This window comes from Dioszegia hungarica (genome assembly GCF_025882075.1).
Source record: "Dioszegia hungarica strain PDD-24b-2 chromosome Unknown MKK02contig_32, whole genome shotgun sequence".
Taxonomy (NCBI): Eukaryota; Fungi; Basidiomycota; class Tremellomycetes; order Tremellales; family Bulleribasidiaceae; genus Dioszegia; species Dioszegia hungarica.
This window is the reverse complement of record NW_026515781.1, coordinates 749,974-768,547: the sequence shown is the minus strand read 5'-3', so window position 1 is coordinate 768,547 and position 18,574 is coordinate 749,974. Positions and strand designations below refer to the sequence as shown.

The 18,574-nt window shown below is 58.7% G+C and overlaps 7 protein-coding genes across 7 annotated transcripts; all 7 read left to right on the top strand.

The window, feature by feature from the left end:
• Positions 1 to 46: 46 nt before the first annotated feature.
• Positions 47 to 1,275, top strand: MKK02DRAFT_41608 (ubiquitin-conjugating enzyme/RWD-like protein; the record flags this gene model as incomplete). Its single annotated transcript, XM_053091631.1, has 6 exons — positions 47 to 64; positions 114 to 140; positions 204 to 358; positions 419 to 497; positions 567 to 736; positions 795 to 1,275. 6 exons carry the CDS (start codon positions 47 to 49, stop codon positions 1,273 to 1,275), a joined length of 930 nt encoding a protein of 309 aa, XP_052941747.1.
• Positions 1,276 to 1,877: 602 nt separating this feature from the next.
• MKK02DRAFT_21617 (uncharacterized protein) lies at positions 1,878 to 4,224 on the top strand (the record flags this gene model as incomplete). Its single annotated transcript, XM_053086440.1, has 6 exons — positions 1,878 to 1,912; positions 1,958 to 2,243; positions 2,340 to 2,732; positions 2,796 to 3,087; positions 3,143 to 3,285; positions 3,343 to 4,224. The coding sequence occupies 6 exons, from the start codon at positions 1,878 to 1,880 to the stop codon at positions 4,222 to 4,224; spliced, it is 2,031 nt and encodes a 676-aa protein (XP_052941746.1).
• Positions 4,225 to 4,788: 564 nt separating this feature from the next.
• Positions 4,789 to 6,261, top strand: MKK02DRAFT_41606 (uncharacterized protein; the record flags this gene model as incomplete). Its single annotated transcript, XM_053091630.1, has 6 exons — positions 4,789 to 4,851; positions 5,015 to 5,269; positions 5,315 to 5,623; positions 5,671 to 5,854; positions 5,908 to 6,041; positions 6,094 to 6,261. 6 exons carry the CDS (start codon positions 4,789 to 4,791, stop codon positions 6,259 to 6,261), a joined length of 1,113 nt encoding a protein of 370 aa, XP_052941745.1.
• A 655-nt stretch (positions 6,262 to 6,916) lies between these two features.
• Positions 6,917 to 9,713, top strand: MKK02DRAFT_41605 (uncharacterized protein; the record flags this gene model as incomplete). The annotated part of the gene is made up of 4 exons (XM_053091629.1): positions 6,917 to 7,172; positions 7,429 to 8,622; positions 8,669 to 9,447; positions 9,501 to 9,713. The coding sequence occupies 4 exons, from the start codon at positions 6,917 to 6,919 to the stop codon at positions 9,711 to 9,713; spliced, it is 2,442 nt and encodes an 813-aa protein (XP_052941744.1).
• Positions 9,714 to 10,420: 707 nt separating this feature from the next.
• MKK02DRAFT_21263 (glycoside hydrolase) lies at positions 10,421 to 12,001 on the top strand (the record flags this gene model as incomplete). The annotated part of the gene is made up of 4 exons (XM_053086384.1): positions 10,421 to 10,495; positions 10,558 to 10,628; positions 10,677 to 11,049; positions 11,096 to 12,001. 4 exons carry the CDS (start codon positions 10,421 to 10,423, stop codon positions 11,999 to 12,001), a joined length of 1,425 nt encoding a protein of 474 aa, XP_052941743.1.
• Positions 12,002 to 13,139: 1,138 nt separating this feature from the next.
• MKK02DRAFT_41603 (uncharacterized protein) lies at positions 13,140 to 17,154 on the top strand (the record flags this gene model as incomplete). Its single annotated transcript, XM_053091628.1, has 6 exons — positions 13,140 to 13,221; positions 13,265 to 14,048; positions 14,189 to 14,384; positions 14,438 to 14,541; positions 14,589 to 14,946; positions 14,992 to 17,154. The coding sequence occupies 6 exons, from the start codon at positions 13,140 to 13,142 to the stop codon at positions 17,152 to 17,154; spliced, it is 3,687 nt and encodes a 1,228-aa protein (XP_052941742.1).
• A 385-nt stretch (positions 17,155 to 17,539) lies between these two features.
• MKK02DRAFT_41602 (beta-lactamase-like protein) lies at positions 17,540 to 18,565 on the top strand (the record flags this gene model as incomplete). The annotated part of the gene is made up of 5 exons (XM_053091627.1): positions 17,540 to 17,680; positions 17,739 to 17,911; positions 18,007 to 18,093; positions 18,153 to 18,335; positions 18,391 to 18,565. 5 exons carry the CDS (start codon positions 17,540 to 17,542, stop codon positions 18,563 to 18,565), a joined length of 759 nt encoding a protein of 252 aa, XP_052941741.1.
• Between the last annotated feature and the right edge of the window lie 9 nt (positions 18,566 to 18,574).

The window sequence follows — 18,574 nt, the reverse complement described above, 5'->3', positions numbered from 1 at the left end:
GCCACCTCCCTGCAACTTCAAGCTGGACTCGTCCCGGTGACCAGACATGCCTCCCAGTAATGCCGTGAGCTAGTCCCCGACCTCTTGTGATGGGAATCAAGCTGACTGGGCAGACAGCAAGCAAGCGGATAAAGAAGGAGGTCAGCTGCCACCCTCCGATCCAACGTCCGCCCGCGCTCGGGTCATATAGCTGACGTCCGCAGATAGCAGACCTCGCCAAGGAGTCTCTGGGCGATATCACTCTCACACCCAATGAGTCGAATATATTCATGTGGCGCGCAACCCTTCCTGGGCCTCAGGGATCGCCATATGAGGGCGGAATATTCGAGGTGGATATCCGGATACCAGAGAACTACCCGTATGTCTACTGATGCGGTCACATACTGCCCATGTCCCATCACAGGGACTGATATACTAGGTTCGCGCCGCCTCAAATACAGTTCGTCACCAAGGTGTACCACTGCAACGTCAATGCTCACGGGGGAATCTGTCTTGACGTAAGTCCGCTAATCTGCTCTCAGCAGCTCGACCGTGCGAGTCAGACGAAGCTTGAGCTGACCTTCCAGCTGTTGAAGAATGCCTGGTCCCCCGCTTTATCCCTCTACAAGGTCATCCTCTCCCTCTCGTCCCTTCTGACCGACCCAAACCCCGCCGACCCGCTCGTCCCCCAGATAGCGCAGGAATTGCGGCGGAACAAGAAGAAGCACGATGATACCGCTCGAGAATGGGTCAGATTGTGAGCTGCCTTCTGGTCTTGCTCGCAGGTGCAAGATGGCTTAAGCTGACAAGGATAGGTATGCCAAGCCAGCGAAACCCGTCACTGCGCCCGCCGCCCCAAAACAAACTCCATTTGAACGCGCCGCCTCATCCCGTACAGCTCTCTCGGCCAATTCTTCCCGCGCCCGTAATGGTAACTCCGTCTCGTCCGTCTCTCCCGTACCACCTCCCGCCCAGATCGCTGGTACGCGCCGCACCCATTCTCAGGCGAACGGAACGGCCCCCGCGGCGGGCTCGAGCGGGTCCAATACGTCTCATGCTATTATCCTGGCGGATGATTCCGATGATGAGGGAATCGAGGCGCTTTCGGATGCGGGCTCGGATATCGAGGTGCTGGGTACGGGCGGCGGGTCTAGGGCGAGTGGGAATGGGCATCGGAAGGCGAACGGCGGGAGGGAGGGGCATAGGGCCAAGAAGGCGAGGGGTGATGAAGGGGGAGCGGGGTCAGGGAGGGGTGGCGCAGGTGGGGGCGACGATGTGATTGTGGTGGATGACTGAGGGGGTCGGGCGATTGATGGGAGGTCTCCTTGTGTGGGAGGGAAAGGGATCGTAGTAGGGGGCTTTCCGATGACCGCAGAGATGTGTTAATGAGGTGAACGACAGCGGGGAAGATGGCAATGACTCAAGTACGTATGTATCGCAGACTGTGCATGTCCTGCCTGGATGCGCTCCTCTCTCGTGTACATACTCTACAGTAGTACTGCCCCTGCCGCCCTAATGGCGGAGGTGCCACATTCGCCAAGTGGATCTGAGCGGGATCAGATTTCCGCCTCACTCTTGTCCTGTATCCGGGGACCCGAGCAAGCGATCGGCGCACAAGGTGAGGCCATCCTTCTCTAATCCGCTCCATATCATACATACGCTTCTCATATACATACAGCGAGAGCAGTCCTATCAGCGATAACAACAGAGAGCAGGTCTCTTGAAACCGTGAACCAGAGCCCAGAGTCTCCGACGTTCAAAGGACGGTCAGAATCGATCCTCGCCGATATTTGAGACCCGGTCCGGACCACTTATCTGCGTCATCCGCGGGTCGCTGTCGATTGCTCAGCAACCCCACGATCTATCTCTCAACTCCCGTTCTCTGAAGTACAGCCACTATGAGTGCCATCTCCTCGTGGTATACCCAACAATAGTGCGTTTCTTTTTGATAACGGAAAGGGCACTTGCTGACCGCCAGTTCCGGCACGTTCCGGAACACCCGGCTTCGCGCCCCCTCCCTCGTACCCCGTAACGGTGCCGGTCCTGTCGCACAACAGACCCTCGTCGTCGATGCCGCGCGGGCCAACCGTGCGAATGGCAATAACGCGGATACGGAGGATGGCAAGAATGCGCGCCGGCGCGAGACGATCTTTGGGCCGGATGTAGGGGAGGACGATGAGCCGGGGTGGACGCAGGCGGAGGATGGGGCCAAGATCGGGGTGGATGTCATCAAGGGGTGGGTCGAGCGAGCGAAGAGTGAAGAGGTGAGTTGATGTATATGCCATGGAGGGGATTAGTGGCGATGGGCGGTGGGCGGTGGCGAATAATCGTCAATTGAGGGATTTTTGCTGACATCCCAGGGTCTGCACGCGACCACTACTCTTCAAGCACTCGTCAACCTCAAACGACCCACTTTGCAGCTCCAACAGTTGGAAGTTCCCGCCCAGGTCGAAGCTGTTCCAGAGGACGGAATTGCTCCTGCCGAGAACCGCCGCCCGTCCATGCTCCCCTCGGCACCCCTTCACGTCCTCAAATTCAACTATGACGCCACCACACCGCTCGTGAACGTTACGCTGCTCGTCTATCCCTCGCCGCAGCCTGCCGTCGAGGGCAAAGAGTCGATCCAGGAGGAAGACGAAGTCAAGGTCATCTACTCGGGAACGCACGAGGGCGGGTTCAACCGGGTCTTCAACCTCCCTTCGTCCTCCGCTATCGATCTGAGCTCCGCTATGGCCGCTATGCCCTCGGCGGAGGTGCTCGCTTTGGCTGCGGAGAACGACGACAAGGTGGCATTGCCAAGAGAGACCATGTCGGAGGATACGAACCGGTCTTCCCTTGAGCGATCTATGGGGGGCATGCAACTCTCTACGCAGCCGGATCTGGCGACTGTGCCGGAGCTGGAGGGCGGGGAGGAGGGGACTCGAGGTGGACGGTTGGGCAGGATGTTTGGATTGAGGGGAAGGAGGGAGCCGGATCTGGAGGCGGGGGGCAATATTGAGATGGTGGATCGGACGGCCGAGACGGGGGAGAAACCAGCAGAGGAGGAGGAGAAGGAATTGGAGAAGGGGATGAGGCTGTTGATCAAGATTGAGGGTGTTGGGGCTGAGGGTGAGCTTCGTCATTTAACTGATTGAAAGAGTAGTGGGCAAAGCTGATTATGCAGGCGAGGCGCTAAAGAGGCGGAATGCGCAGTTGACGCATATACTTATCAATGGGATGTGGGTGCCGGAGGCGGGATCTACCGCTGGACCTGCGCAAGCGGGGAAGCGAGTCTGGGTCGTCAAGGTTGTCCGCCGTGAAGCAATCGTAAGCTATGTTGTACCTGACTCGTTGCATGGTAAGACGGTAAAGCTGACAGACTAGATCGGCGCTCACACCTTCCTCCTCAAGGAAATCTACGGTCTCTCTTCGGCGTCCAACCAAAACTCTGGCTCAAACTATCCGCCCCAGGATGACCCGTACGCTTCCACGCCAAACGAGTGCATTGTGTGCCTCACGAGCCCGAGGGATGTCGTTCTGCTCCCGTGTCGCCACTTGGTGGTCTGCCGGGACTGCGCGGTGGGGATGGTGGAGTTTGGAGCTGGCGGAAAGGTCGCTCGGCGAGACGAGGGCGCGGGCGAGGATGCCGGAGGCGGAGCTACAGGCGGTACCGGCGCTGGAGCTGGAGCTGGCGCTGGGGCCGCTACTACCGGCGGGACCACGACTGCCACCGCCGTCGCTGGCGGAACCACCACCGGCGGACGCGAGCGCCGCAAGAAAAAGGCGAAGGGATGGTACTGCCCCGTCTGCCGTCAGCCGTACACTTCCCTCCTCCGGCTGGCCCTACCCGAGAATGCCAAGCCGCACCGTACGCCCGCTGCGTCCCGAATGGCCTCGCGCGCTCCGTCCATCCGGAGCACGAGGACCACGCATACCCTGCACCGCTCGGCGAGTCGCGCGACGCTCCCGGAGGGGGCCGAGAGGATGTTGGAGGGGTTGCGGCCCGCGGGTGCTAGGGATGAGAGCGACGAGGAGGAGGAGGAGGATGACGTGGTGCATGGGCATGAGCACGGGGTACAGGACGGAAGACCCCAATTTGTCCTTGCGCCCGAAGTGCCCGATGCGGGGCATGGACATGCGCACGCGCATGCGGAAGAAGGCAAGAAGGTCGAGGTGGAGCACCAGGAGGTGGCTGCTGCTGCTTCCGATGCTCAGGCGGCGGGTCGGGTGAGCGAGGAGGGGAAGAGGGGATGGAAGCAGGTGTGAAGTGGAGAAGGGGGGTGAGAGAGAGGGGCCCGTCGGTCGTCTGTGTATCATCTTCTGTTCAGTAGGTGGTGGTTTATCTGTTTGTTGCTCGATGTTTCATGGGTCAGTATAGTATCTGAAGGAGATGTGGTGGACACGGGCGGCGAAGGTGATAAGTCTGTTTAGGTTGTAGGCAGGTAGTGGAAATATGAGATCATTATGACTAGCAATTTCCATCCAGCTCCTTGGTCATCTGCCCAGGCCCCCTTCCTTCCCCTTCCTTCCCCTTCCGCCCTTGCTCTTCCCCAGCCCTGAGCCACCCTTCAGCTTTCATAAGTCTCATCGTGCTCCGTCCTGCATTCTCGCCTCGGCAGCTGGGACTGGAGGCTTGCGCGATGGTGCAGTGATCAGTGACGCGTGACGACGGTGAGTCGCGTCATGACGTCATTGGAATCCCATTCCTCCTAGCTCCTTCCCTGTACTTCCGGCAACGTAGACTGAGAATTAGCGACCTGTTGTTCTTGGTACCACCTCTCATTCTCCCATCGATACCCCAAGTAGCTCAACGTATATACAATCAACAACATGATGCGCACATCAGCTCTCCGAATCGCCTCTCAGGCCCCGGCTCTTCGGACCACTACTACCGTAAGTCTTTTCTCCGCTAGCCGTTTGGTCAATGAGATGGAGAAGGGGAAGCCGTATTGGAACGAAAAGGGAGGGAGGAGACTCTCGCAAGGAGATGGAAGAGCAGAGAGGGAGAGGATGAACGGGGAATTAACAAAAGTAATGCCCGGGCTAATGACCGCAGCGCCGCACGGCTGTCGCCTCGCGCCAAGTCGCCCCCGTCGCCCGAGCCCAGCGCATCTCTATCCGCTCGTTTGCCGATGCGGCTGCTCCTCCCCCTCCTCCCCCGTCCCAGCCCGTCGGCGGCGGCAACACCGGCATGTTTATCGTTCTCGGTGCGCTCGTCGCTCTCGGTGGTGCCGGGTACATGTACCTCAAGCCTGTTCGTGACCTCGCCGCGACCGCCAACAACACCGTCAAGACTGTCAAGTCTGGTGCTGTAAGTTCTTCGCTTTGTGGAACGAGAGGAAGACTGATAGAATAGGACACCTCCTCCGACCTCGTCGCCTCACTCGCCAAGTCCGTCCTTCCCCCAGGCGTATTCGGGATCTACTCTGCCCTCGCCCAGTCCGAAGGCGGGATCAACGGTCTCCTCTCCAGCTTGAAGGACAAGGACATCCAGGGTGTGCTTGACCAGGTCAAGGCGTCAGGCGGGGACGACGTGAAGCGGATCGTCGAGAAGGTCGAGAAGCGCGTCAAGGCCGCGAACGGCAAGGTCCAGGATGTGGACTGGAAGGCGCTCGCTGAGGAGTTGAAGAAGGAGCTTCCTGAGGCGAGCCAGAAATACGTCGATGTGAGCCAAAGTTCTGGCTGGGGTGCAGGCCTAAGCTGATACCGCAGATGTTTATCGGCCAGATCCCTAGCAAGGAGGACTACGACCAGTTCGTCTCCAAGCTGAAGAAGGCGGGTCAGGAGAAGACCAAGGAGATCGAGGCGGCCGCAAGCAAGGTCATGCAGCAGGTCGAAAAGGCCAAGAAGGAGGGTAAGGGGACGGCAGATGCGTACATCAAGGGGCTTAAGGAGGGTAAGCTGTTCCCGCTGGTCAGCTGCTCTTCAGATGAGAAGCTGACATTCAAGCTGCACCCGCCGATGTCGACGCCCTTATCCAGCAGATCAAGGACGCCGCCAAGTCTGCCGGTCTCCCTGCCGACCAGATCGAGTCATGGATGAAGTCCAAGGCTGAGGATGGAAAGGTGGACGTTGAGGCGATGGTACGTCTCGCCAGGCCTCGTGATCGCCTAGAGTAATGACTAAAGCGACCAGGCCAAGAACCTCGAGAGCAAGCTCAAGATGGCCGCCAAGTTCCTCCCCGGAGAGCCCAGGGACCTCGTCGACCAGGTCAAGCAGTTCTCGCCTTCCCTCGCTGGTCTGCTCGCTCAGTCGATGAAGCAGGCGGGGATTGTCGATGACAGCTTGAACAGGAAGAAGTAGGTTGGTTGTTCTTGGGGTGAAGCAGAACGAAAGGGGAAAAGAAGGAAAAGAAGTTATGCATTCCGTTCTGGGTTTGAGCAGAGGAGAGGAGGAGAAGGGGAGTGAATTTCTTATGACTACTGATATAGCGCTAATCAGGATCTACATCCGCGATAAACGCCAGACAACATCAGGAGGAGACCGCGAGCCTTGAGACTCCCTCAGCTCGGCAGGAGCTTGGATCCCCGTGAGCTTTTCCCTTTCCTCTTACCTCCTTTCCCCACCTTCTTTCACAGCCCCCTATCAGGCCTACCCTCGCGTGCACCATAGCTCACCGCTGATGCATGCACTGACACCTAGCAGCCGGCGTGAAGAGGTGGAGGTGGAGGGCACGGGAACCCCAGCCAAATTCGGTGCCTGAAACCGCGGTTACGAAATTCGAGGCGGAAGCAATATTTTGGCGGGCAAAGTCGAAAATTCAAACCTCGCGCCTTTCAATTCATCAACAAACCCCTCCATCACCACCTCTCCCATCTCCATACATACCGCCGCCCTCCTCCTCGGTGTAGCTTCGAGGTCCTCCCGCTCGCCCTCTTGGTCATCAGCGACCTTTTTGATTCGCCGCGCCAGCTGCCTTCCTGCTGAAAAGGCTGCCCACTCCGTCCGACCGGTCAAGATGGCTTCCCCGAAAGCTGCGTCCGAGCAGCTGCCCGCTGAGTCGGTGCAGGCACAGTCGCCGAACGGAGAGGTGGTGAACGGAGGTGTGCAGGAGAATGCGGAGGATGCGCCCGTGGCGGGAGTGGAACAAGGGATGAAAGGGCTGGGAGTTTCGGAGGAGGCTGGTTCGGCGTTGCACCGCGCGTGCGCCGAAGGAAGGCTGGACGGGGTCCGGGAGGCTTTGAGCAGGGGCGTGGAGAGTCTGGAGGTGCTTGGTGAGCTACCTCTCCCGTGGCCTTTGGTTGCAGCCGTCTTCATTGTTTTGATCTTCGGTATCTTCCTCATCGTCAAATCCCGTCGATCCGGCCAAGGCCCGTAAGGGACGAGACACGCCAACTTCCTGCCTCACCCGCCGAGATCTCCTATTCATCCCAACCCACAAGCCTACGTTGGCCAATACGCGCCCCCTCCCGCTTACAGTCACCCAGCCCAGCAACCTTTGGAGACCGGTCGAAGAAGCTGACGAAATAGACGCATCAACCGGCTGCACCCCAATCGTCCTTGCTATCCGGAACAACCACCCCGAGATCGTGCGGGAGCTGCTCCAAGCTGGCGCCATTGTACCTCCTCCGGCGGTGACCAACGACCAGCAGATGCTCGCCCTGCTCTACCCTCCTCACATGTACGGTATCCCCCCTTGGCAGCAGCAGCAGCAACAATCACAGCCATCTCACCCTCATCCCCAACACCAGCCGAACTCGGACTTCTACCCCCAGCCCCCATTCTATCCCTCGCAACCCAACGGCAACGGTAACGGTAACGGCAACGGGATGTACATGCCCTACCCCCAACCAGGACAGCGTCAGCACCGCGAGTCGGATGCTGGGCAGAGCCAGGCGCAGGCCAACCTGCCCCCGGCGGACGTGGCAAAGACGATTCCTTGCCGGAACTTTCCCAACTGCAAGTACGGGCACGGATGCCTGTTCTTCCACCCTCGCCAGGACGCGCCGTTCTTCCCTCAACAGGGTTTCGGGTACGAGGGCGGATTTGGTGGGTTCCAGCCGGGACAGGGGTTCCAGCATTTCGGTATGCCGAATGGGGAGATGGGCGGGCAGTTCCAGCAGCAAGGGCAACAACTCCCCTCGCACCCGGAGCAAGGGTCCGAGGAGACTGTTGACGCCGCACCGGCCAACGGGGAGCAGCCATTCCAGGGCCAGCCCATCCCCGTTCCCCAGCACCTCAACTCGATGCCTCCTGCCTTCATCCCTGGCTTCCAGCAACCTCAGCTCCCCATGTCTCCCCCGCAATTCGGCGCCTCGCCCCTCTCGCCCTCCATGCTCGGCAACTCCCTCCCGTCCATCCCTCCCGCAGACCAGTTCTTTGCTGCTGCCTCTCCCCCTCCCGCCAACGGCTTCCTCGGCAACTTCCCGCCCGCTTTCGTACCCATGCCGATGATCCCTCAACCAGGGGCCAACGGTAACAGGCGTCAAAGCTTCAACCAGTTTGGCGTCCCCATCCCGGCTGGTCCCGGCGGCGGCAAGATGGGCTTCGGTGGGCCCGGCAAGAAGGCCTCGTTCTCTGGTGGACCTAGGCCATTTGCTCCCGGTTTCCGAACTGGACCGTGGAAGGACGGAGTGCCGCCTGCGTGCATGTTCTTCCCTCAGGGCAAGTGCAGGAGCGGAGACATGTGCAAGTTCCCCCATATCGATGCGGAGGGTAACGACTGTAAGTGACACTTCCGAGAAGCTGTTACTCAGTAGCTGATGCTTAGGCCGTCATCCCGACCTCGTCCGCGGTGCTATTCCGCCCATGCCCGCCCCGCGCGTCATCCGCCCACCACGCACGTACCCCACGTACGACCCCGCCTTCAAGCAGCAGCAGATCGTCCTGCAGCAACAGCGGGCGGCTATGCAGGTTGCAGCGCAAAACGGGTCGGCCACCTCGCCTACCGGACCCAGCGAGGATCTCAGCAGCTCGCAGACCCTGACCGAGGCGTCCGTCTCGTCCGAGGCCACCAAGATCGCCACACCGGCCGACAAGGGTGTTTCTACCCTGCCGCCTAAGCCTCAGACTGGTCTTGCGCCCGCTGCGCCCGTCCCGGCTCTCATCCGCTCGGCATCGCAGCCCGGTGTTCAGCGTGTCCACGCCAACGGCTTCAACTCCCGCTCGCACTCGCCCGCTCCCAGCAATGTCTCGTTCCACGGCGGCGGGCACCCCAAGCGCGCCGCGTCACGACCGGGCTTTGCGCCTATGGCGAACGGTGCGCCGAACGCTGCTTCCGCCCAGGCGGGCGCCAACGGGCACGGACCGAGGTCGGCTTCGACCGACGGCAAGGTCCAGCCTGCTGCGGCGGTGAAGCGGAACCAGCGTGTCCCCGGAGCGGATGAGTTCCCTGCTCTCGGTGGCATGGGCGGATTGGACAGCAAGCAGGCAAGCCCGGTAGCAAGGGGAAGGACGGCGGCTGAGGTGCTTTCTGCTCCGGCTCCGGAGAAGCCAGTCGTTAAGGCTCCCGAGAGGGAAAACAGCGCAGACAGCGGCAAGTCGGACCAGGTATGTCAGCTAGCATCGGACCCTTCAGCCGAGGCCAGAAGCTGACTTTATAGAGCATCGAGATGGACTCGGACAACGAGTCTGACGGCGTCGTCATCTCCGTCAAGCCCTCCTCGTCTACCCCTACCACCGCGTCCACCCCGGCGCCGGTTCCGGCTCCGACCACCGCCAATGGGACCGGTACAGCCAAGCGCCCATCCATGTCCTTCGCGAGAATGGCGGGCGGCTTGTCCTCCGAGAACACCCCAATCGCCGTCAAGGCCTAATTCCATTTCGCCCCCATCCCAAAACGCTAAAATCGGAACGACACCTACGTCCCAAATACACCCATATCATCTCGGCTCGGTCTCCCCTTCTGCGCATAATCGACATTGTCCACACTTCTCGGTCCTCGGCTCCCCGGCTCATACCTACGCTGCGTCCTGCATTATCATGTGCTTTTCTCTCTCGGATCCGACCATCTTGTCTTTTCACGGTATCCGGCTATGAGGGAGTTCTCGGCCCTTACCTATTTTTACATGTATTTATCGTTTCGTTTCTTTTTTGATATTAGGCTAGGCTTTACTGTATGCAAGCTGTGCCGTTGTACCTCAGGCTTGGCCGTATATCGCCCAGAAGCTTGTCTAATCCGCATGGACGGACATGAAACATGCCCTCCTGCGACGTCAAAATTCCGAAACGTCAAAGCTTCGACGCGTCAAACCCCACGAACTCCTCCTGCTCCGCATCATTTCCTGTCCAGCTGTCTAACTGATCTGGTCCCTCCTATTGGCTGAGAGCTGAGCCTCATGGTACGTACGCCAGCTGCGGATCGCATGTCAATCGGCTGATGATTCAGCGCGGTCTGCCTACCAGCTCCTCCTCAGCGCGCACATCTGCCCGCAATCTCTTTGCTCACCCCTACTTCCGCCCAGTCGCCTGTCTGCTGGCACTCCTTCTTCTCATGCAGGGACTGAGGGCACATTGGGGTAGTATGAGGGGTGGTAGACGGCCCGATCATGGAGAAGGGAGTGAGGAGAGGGACAGACTGGTCGTTGCGCACTTTATGGTAAGTTTTGGCAATGCGAGTCCCCTCGAGTGACGCAGGCGGACTGATGCTGATGGACATAGCTTGGTAATACTTATCCCTTCACCGAGCAAGACTGGCATACAACCTTTGACCAAGCCGAAGAGACTGGGCTGTGAGCTGCCGCCCCGCCTTCCCATGCGGAGCCAAGCTGACAGTCCAGGGACGCGCTCGCCCTCAACATAGGTCCTGAAGAATGGCAGCACGCCCAAGCCCTGTCAGCTTTCCACGTCCTGCAGGGCCGCTCTGGCCGCTTTACACCATCAGCCACTTCGTTCTACTCGACCCTCTCCCGGAGCGCGTCCGAGCAGAAACTGAGGCTGTTCGTCAGCATGGATATGAATGTCCTCCCGAAGTGGTCGACGGCCGACGGTGAGCGATTGAGTAGGATTATGGGAGAGCTACTGCGGCAAGAGGGATATCTGAGATGGAAGGGCCGGCGGGTGTTGAGCACATTCAGTGGTCATGATGCTACTTTTGGCGGTGGTGGGTGGGAGGGATGGCTGGAGGAGCTCAATCGGGAGCTGGGCGAGAAGGTACGTTAACCTCTGCTCCCTTAGCTATGAGGTCTGACACACTTAGATTTTCTTCTGGCCCTCTTTCTTCCTCCCGCCACATGAGTTACAAAGCATCCCCTATATCGATGGGATCTTCAACTGGAACGCCGCTTGGCCTCTCACCAACAACTCAACCTCTCTTCACGAGGACGACCCGTTCCTCCCTTCCTCCTCTCGACGCCCTTCCCACCCCGCCGGTCGGAAAGCCTACATGACCTCTATCTCACCCCTCTTCTTCACGCACTACGGCACGACCGGCCAGTGGGCGTGGAACAAGAATTGGATCTTTCCCTCGGATCGCCTACTCTACCCTACGCGCTGGACCCAGCTGCTCGCGCTCGAAGAGGAAAGACAGCCGGATATCATTCAGGTGATCAGCTGGAATGATCATGGCGAGTCGCACGCTATTGGACCGGTATTGGGCGCTCAGCCGGGCAGCGAGTCATGGACGGATGGGATGGGGCACGAGGCGTTTAGGGAGATGACTGCTTACTGGGTGGATTTGTGGAAAGGGGAGGGAAACCGGAGAAAAGACGGGAAAGGCTCGGAGAATGAGAACATAAGGGTGTGGATGTGGTATAGAACCCACTCGAAGGATTTGGTGGCTGATAAGGATGAGGTGGGGCGGCCGGACAAGGCGGATTGGGCGCAAGATCTTATCAACATCGTGGTAGTAGTCCCCTCGGATCTGCGGAGAGGGAAGGATTTGGAGGTGGTTTTGACGAATGGGGGAGAGATGAGGATGAAGCTGGAACGAGGACGAGCGAGCATGTTGGCTTCACCATTTGTGGTGGGAGAGGTGGGCATCAAGGTGGTACATGGGGATGAGGTCCTCTTGGAAGGAGAGGGGAGAAGAATAGATGGGGAGATTGAGAGGTATAATTTCAATATGTGGTCAGAATCCTGGGGAACGGGAGCCTCTGAGCGGTAAGGCAATGCATATATCTATACTTCGTCGGAGTGCACCCATTCTATTCCCAAGGTCGGCCCCGCTCAACGATCGTTTGAGGCATTAGCATTAGCAGAGGGCGTTTAGCTGAAGGTAAAGGCCTAAATGCGGCCGAAGTGGGGCAGTACGTTGGGTTGTTGATGGTTTCCGCGGGGAGCCAATCATGAGGTGAGTGGGACATCAAGAAAAAGGGGTCAGAGTGCGAGCCCAAGGCTTGATGACACTTCAGGACCTGCAGGAGGGGTTTAACATTGACCAAAAGCATGCCACTCCGCTACAAGGCTGTATAGAAGCTAGTAAACGTTGGCCAGGGGTAGGAGACGTCTTCATTGGCAAAAGGGATGAACCGCCCGAAGACGTAAACCCTAGTCAGTTTTTCAATATGATGTATTCACTATGACCAGGTGACAGACAAGTTTGGTCAGTTTTTCAATATGATGTATTCACTGTGACCAGGTGACAGACAGGCACTTGACGTTGTCCAGACGGAAACCAGTTGTTTGGGTACTATTCTCACATGGTCTAGGTGAGCGATACTATCGTTGGGTGGCGCTACGATGTGGTGTTCCCCTCACGCGCGACTCACGGGTCGATGGAATTGCCGACTAAGTGGCGAGACATGTTTGTGTCAGGTGGAGTCAAACATGGACGCGGCATCGCGATCACCTGCGCTCTCAAGAGCTTGGGGGTTCTGTGTTCTTGCCACCCATCTGCTCAGACGTTTAGGCACCGTTCGGCACCTGAAGTTTATTTCTAAACGAGGCCCAATATCAACCTACGGATAGGCGATGCCCGATCTTAGATGGAGCAGACTTGGATGCGCCTGGAGGAGCAAGCAAGAAGGCGGGTGTTGACATCGATTTGGGGTGTTCTCGCCACCGAACAAGACCCAACTCTGAAACGCAGCCACGTGGCTCTCAGGCACGCAACAACGTCATCAAGCGGTTGAACCACCAAAGCAACAGCTGCACTATACCATACTATACTTCGCTTGCATATCCCTTGAGCCCCGCCATCAGCTGCCTGCATACTCTCATCAGGCCGACCCAGGCTGCCTCAAACGCTCTCGACGGGATTGGAAGCTCCTCCCTTAGCTGTCAACACCAACCCTTGGTCCAGCATGTGGTGGCCCTTCCAGTGGCTCTTCATCTACATTCTCGGGGGATTTACCTGCATCCCGGTATTGATAGGCCTGACAATATGTGAGTAGCTTAATCTACTGTAGCGGATACTGCTAATGGTCAGGGTGGGTCATGACTTACGGGAGCGTTCCCATCGGCGATGATGACCCCATGAAGCGGGCCAAGCTCCGAGCGCAAAGACGACATGACGCTGGAGCTGGGGCAGCCACACAGGAGGAAACGGCCGGTATCGAAGGTACCAAGAGGAGCTTCGCTGGCTATCTCACTGTCCGCCGGCATTTCCGGCCAACGCCGAGCAATACGAGCTTCCTCTTTGGCGCTTCGACCGACCTTACGGGCGCCGAGGTCAAAGAGGAGGAGTCAGATGATGGCGGATCAGCTGGGGCGATCAAGGACGGCAAGGCTAGCGCTGCTGCCGTTGCGTCTGCCCCCTCAGTCAGCCAGCGACTCGTTGGGGCGTACAAGCAGGTCCGAAAGACCCAGGCCGCGCCGCCCAAAGAGCTCTTCTACTGCGTCCTCAAAGGCTCTGTGCTTTTCCTGTATGACGACGACAAGCAGACCGACTGCGTTGCGGCGATATCGATCGAAAAGTACACAGTCGGAATGGAGAAGCCCGAATGGGTTAATGGAAAGGAGACGCGAGGGAGCAAGCCGTTTGACGGAAAAGACGGGGAGATGTTCGGGAAGCGGAATGCGTGTGTCATGCGCTTGGTCGAGAAGGAAAAGGTGGAGTTGACATCGAAGGGAAGTAAGGAGAAGAAAGAAGGTCTGCCGGTATTGGCAAAGGGGATGGGGGCTGTGGATGCGGATGCGACGCAAAAGGAGAAGGAGCATCACGAAGAGATGGAGAATGCGCCTTGGTTCTTCTTCAGCACGAGGAACATTGAGTGAGTCTGCATTTCCGGGCTTGCAGTACGCTCGGTCCAAGCTCCTCGGGCTCAGAGGGACGGTGGGTGCGAGGATCGTCTCATAGCAACCCGGGGCCTGGGACGAGCGTAGGCTTGCAGTGTGAAAGCTGATAGGTCAGGATGGAAGACCTATACATCTCCCTCCTCCAGGTCTCGTCTGCTCGTCCCACCATCAACGATGTCTTCTCTTTCGCCGGTATGAAACAGCTCGTCAACACTATCGATACCGAGCCAGATCCGCTGTCGACGAGGTGGCTCAATGCCTTTGTCGGCAGGATCTTCCTGAGCTTGAACCAGACCAGTCAAATCGAGGATGTGAGTACAGCTGTATTAGGTGTCTGGGAGGCGAGGTGGAAACTGATTGGCAGAAAATCATCGACAAGATCAAGCTCAAGCTCACCAAGGTGCAGCGGCCTGCGTGGTTGGGAGAGATTGTGATAGACGAGGTACACGTTGGCAAGACGCCACCTATGTGAGTCTATCAACCAGAGCGGCCGGATTGTCCAGCTGACCTCCCAGCTTTTTCCGGCCGATGCTCAAAGACCTCACTCCCACCGGCGGCGCAGCGATGGAAGTGGGTCTCAAGTACCGCACTGACCCGACCGACGAAGATTCCGGAGTCCGGTTCATCGCCTCTACCCAAGCTATCATCCCCCTCGGCTACAAACAGGTCACCGTCAATATCATGGTGGAAGCGCGGCTCAAGACGCTCGAGGGGAACGTGCTGCTGCGGATCAAGGAGCCGCCGAGTAACCGGATCTGGTGGGGATTTACGAGCGCGCCAAAGCTCGAGGTGGAGATAAGGCCGGTGGTGCAGGATAGGAAACTGAACTTGTCGGTGGTGTTGAACCAGCTGGATAGCTTGTTGCGGCGAGTCGTGAGTTGTGGTATGCCTCGGGAGGATGATAGCTGATATGTATAGATCGCCGAGTCTATCGTTCTTCCAGCGATGGACGACCTGGCGTTCTTTGACACCTCCAACCTCGACATCCGGGGCGGTATCTTCTCCTCTGCGTCAAAATACCGCCGGAAACCTCAAGCGGCCGAAGCGGACGCTGCTGTCACCGAGGAGCCAAAAGGTCCAGGAGAGGTCACGACATCACACGAGGACCCATCATCCGCCACCGCGGAAACCACCGGAATGCGCAAACGGCTACCGAGCAAGTCGCAAACGATGGACCACAGTCTAGACAAGGACGAGCCGGTCATCGGGATCGCTCGAGTTGATACCGCTCCGGCCAGCCTCGACCCTGGCGCGGGTGCTCAAAAGCGGACGAGCGGGTTGGACAAGTGGTTCCCCGTCCCCAGTCTGGCTGGCTCTGTCGAGAAAGCCGGTCCATCATCCGCTCCTTCATCGAGGCCTCCATCCACCGTCCCGGCGCCTGCGATGAGCGGCGCGAGTCCCGCTATCAGCCTCGTGATCCCCAATGCCACTGCATCTTCATCACGCGACCCAAGCCCTCCCTCCAAATCACAAACACCGATCTCTATCGCCTCGTCGGACCGGCGCGCATCTATCGACACCCTGTCCGCCGAGACTGCATCCATCGCCTCCTCGTCGGCTCGGACCATCGGTACGGCACCCAGTATCAGCACCGAGGGCACCTCCCCCTCCACCTCATCCGCCGCCCTCTTATCTGCCGTCAAGCAGTTCCGAGCCGGCGACAAGAAGGCGCTGCAGGATATTACCAAGACGGGAATGGACGGGGTCAAGAAGGGATGGATGAACTTTGCGGCGAAGCGCAAGGTGTCTGCGGCTATACCTGCCCCGTCCTCGCCTGAACCGATCAAGCCAGCGGCTTACAGACCGGCAGAGGATGAGCGGGATGCGGCCGCGGGCATAGCGTATGGGAAGGCGATGGGGCACGGCGCGCCTGGGGCAGAAGTGCGGAAGAGCCTGGACATGCACGGAAAGTCGCTCAAGGAGCGGCTGGACGCTGCTGCTCATACCACCTCTTTGGCGTCAGGTGAGCATACGGGTCTCGGAACGAGCCCGACAATAGGCTCCGTCCCGATGCCGGTCACGGCGAATGGGCGTCCAAGGTCCGGGACCGACTCGAGCCGGACCAGCGCCACCGGTGCGACAGGCTCAAAACCGTCCCTCCTCTCCTCCCCTTCCAAACTATCCGTGCCTACCCTCTCCCCCACATCCCCGGCATCCGTCGATTCACAATGGACACCGCTCCCTCGGTCCTCGGCGGATCCTTCGTCCAGCAGCAACATCTTTGACAAGCGCGAAAAGGACGAACGCGTCGCGAGACCCAGTACCGATTCGGTCCGTTCTGCCACAGGCTCAATCAGTCAGCAGCCAGTATCGGTCCAGCCGGGTATGGGGAGGAGTATGGTCGTACCGAGGGTGATGAAGCGCCCTGGAGAGGTGACGGGCTTAGGAAGCAGTCCGGGGGGATTGGGGATGGTTAGGCGGGTCAGCGAGGATGGGAAGGAGATCTTGTCGGATTTCAAGGATCCAGCGGGGTCGGATAAAGCTGCTTTCAGGAAGCTGGAAGATCCTGAGGCGGGGGGGACGAGAGGTCCAGGAAAGATGGAAGGGCAGGAGAAGACGACGGTACCGGAGCCAAGTGGGGTTGCTGATCCGCGCACGTCAAGTCGAGTGGAAGCTCTCGGACATTCCCCATTATCCCATACTGGGACGGAGAACGATCTCGTGTCAGCTATCGAGGCCGACCAGGCAGCACCGCCCGTCCGCCAAGCAACGGTCTCGGACGGACCTACAGCCGCGGTGGAGGGGTCAGCAGGAGATCCGCCGCACCCGGAATCGTCTACTACGGCAACAGGAAGCGACATCGCCTCTGCCATTGAGGCGGACCTGGCGGCCCCTCGTGTTCATCCTGACGACGCATCTCGATCCTCGTCGGCCAAAGATATCCCCGCCCCACTCCAGCCACCACCCGCGATGGGGTCCGGAAAGGCTCATGCGGAATCTACAGCGAATGCGGGAGAAAGGGAGGAGAAGGTAGAGGCCGGGGATGAGGGTGATCATGGCGCGAAGAAGTCGGGAACGACCACACCGAGGTCAGGGGCGGAGGAGGCGCTGCGGCGGTTGGCGCAGAAGGACGGGGTCTAGGATCTTGGGGATCTAGGGGATTGTGCAAACTTGTTGTTTTGATGTATATGAATTCTGGCTACTGCGCAGGAAGCTAGAGCCAATGGGCTGGGCGCCGAAGAGACCAAGCGAGCGGTACCCCAGGAGAAGCTGCCAAGGTCCACCAGGGGTCCACTCCACGACCCCCACCGGCCATGTCCGCTGATGTTGACCTCCACCTCCACCGGGCCAGCGTCATACCGGCGTCCAGGATGACCCACTAATAGCTTGTCGTCCGTCCATATGCGAGCTCCACTCAGTATACGCTCTATCACCAGACAGTTCACCACGTCAGCAAGGTGAGCAGCTGCCTTGTAGTGGCCTCGCGCAAAAAGTATGGCGCTGAAACTTCGGCCGTAGACTCAGGATGAAGATCGAACCTGTCCAAGTGTCATGGTCCGACAACTGGATGTACCTCATCACGGATGAGGCAACGCAGGAGGGAGCTGTTGTGGACCCATGGGATAATGAGGGTATAGCCAAGAAGGTCAAAGACGCGGGTGTCAAGGTGAGTACTCGACTCGTTCTCTCCCGCGTCGGGCAAGCGAGTGGAGCTAATGGTCTAGGTGACGAGCGTGATCACGACGCACCACCACGATGACCACTCAGGCGGGAACAGCAAGTTCGTCAAGGCTCACTCTGGGGTTAAGGTATATGGAGGGAGCAAGAAGGGGCAGGGAGTGGACCATATCGTCAACGATGGGGATACATTCAAGATCGGGGAGAATATCGATGTAAAGTGAGTCACGACGAAGCTCGCTCTGCTGAGCCGTCATGCATCATGGAGAAGCTTTCCGTCCCTAAGGCGAAGATCATCACAGCTGACGAGCGTAGGTGTCTCCATACTCCGTGTCATACCCAAGACTCGACCTGCTTCTACCTTGAAGACAAGAAGGCGGATCAGCGAGGCGTCTTCACGGGGTGAGCGGATCCTGGCTCATGACCCTTGGATAGCGATACTGGCGGAGCTGATACCATAGCGACACGCTCTTCCTGGCCGGCTGCGGTCGCTTCTTCGAGGGTACACCTGCTGAGATGCATGCTGCTTTGACAAAACTCGGTACCTTGCCATCAGACACGGTCGTGTACAATGGACACGAGTACACGCAGGGAAGCACCAAGTTCGGATTGAAGATTGAGCCAGATAATGAGGCGCTGCAGGGGTGAGTTCATGGTTGCTTGATGCTGGCGATCATGCACATGGAGCTCACTCGACAGTCTTGCGAAACGCGCCGAGACCGATAATTGCACGACAGGCAAGTCGACCATTGCGGACGAGAAGACCTGGAATGTGTTTATGCGGCTCGACACTCCCGAGGCGAAGAAGGCGACTGGGGAGAGCGAGCCCGTAAGGGTAATGGGGAAGCTGAGGGATATGAAGAACAAGGGGTGACTACCTGTG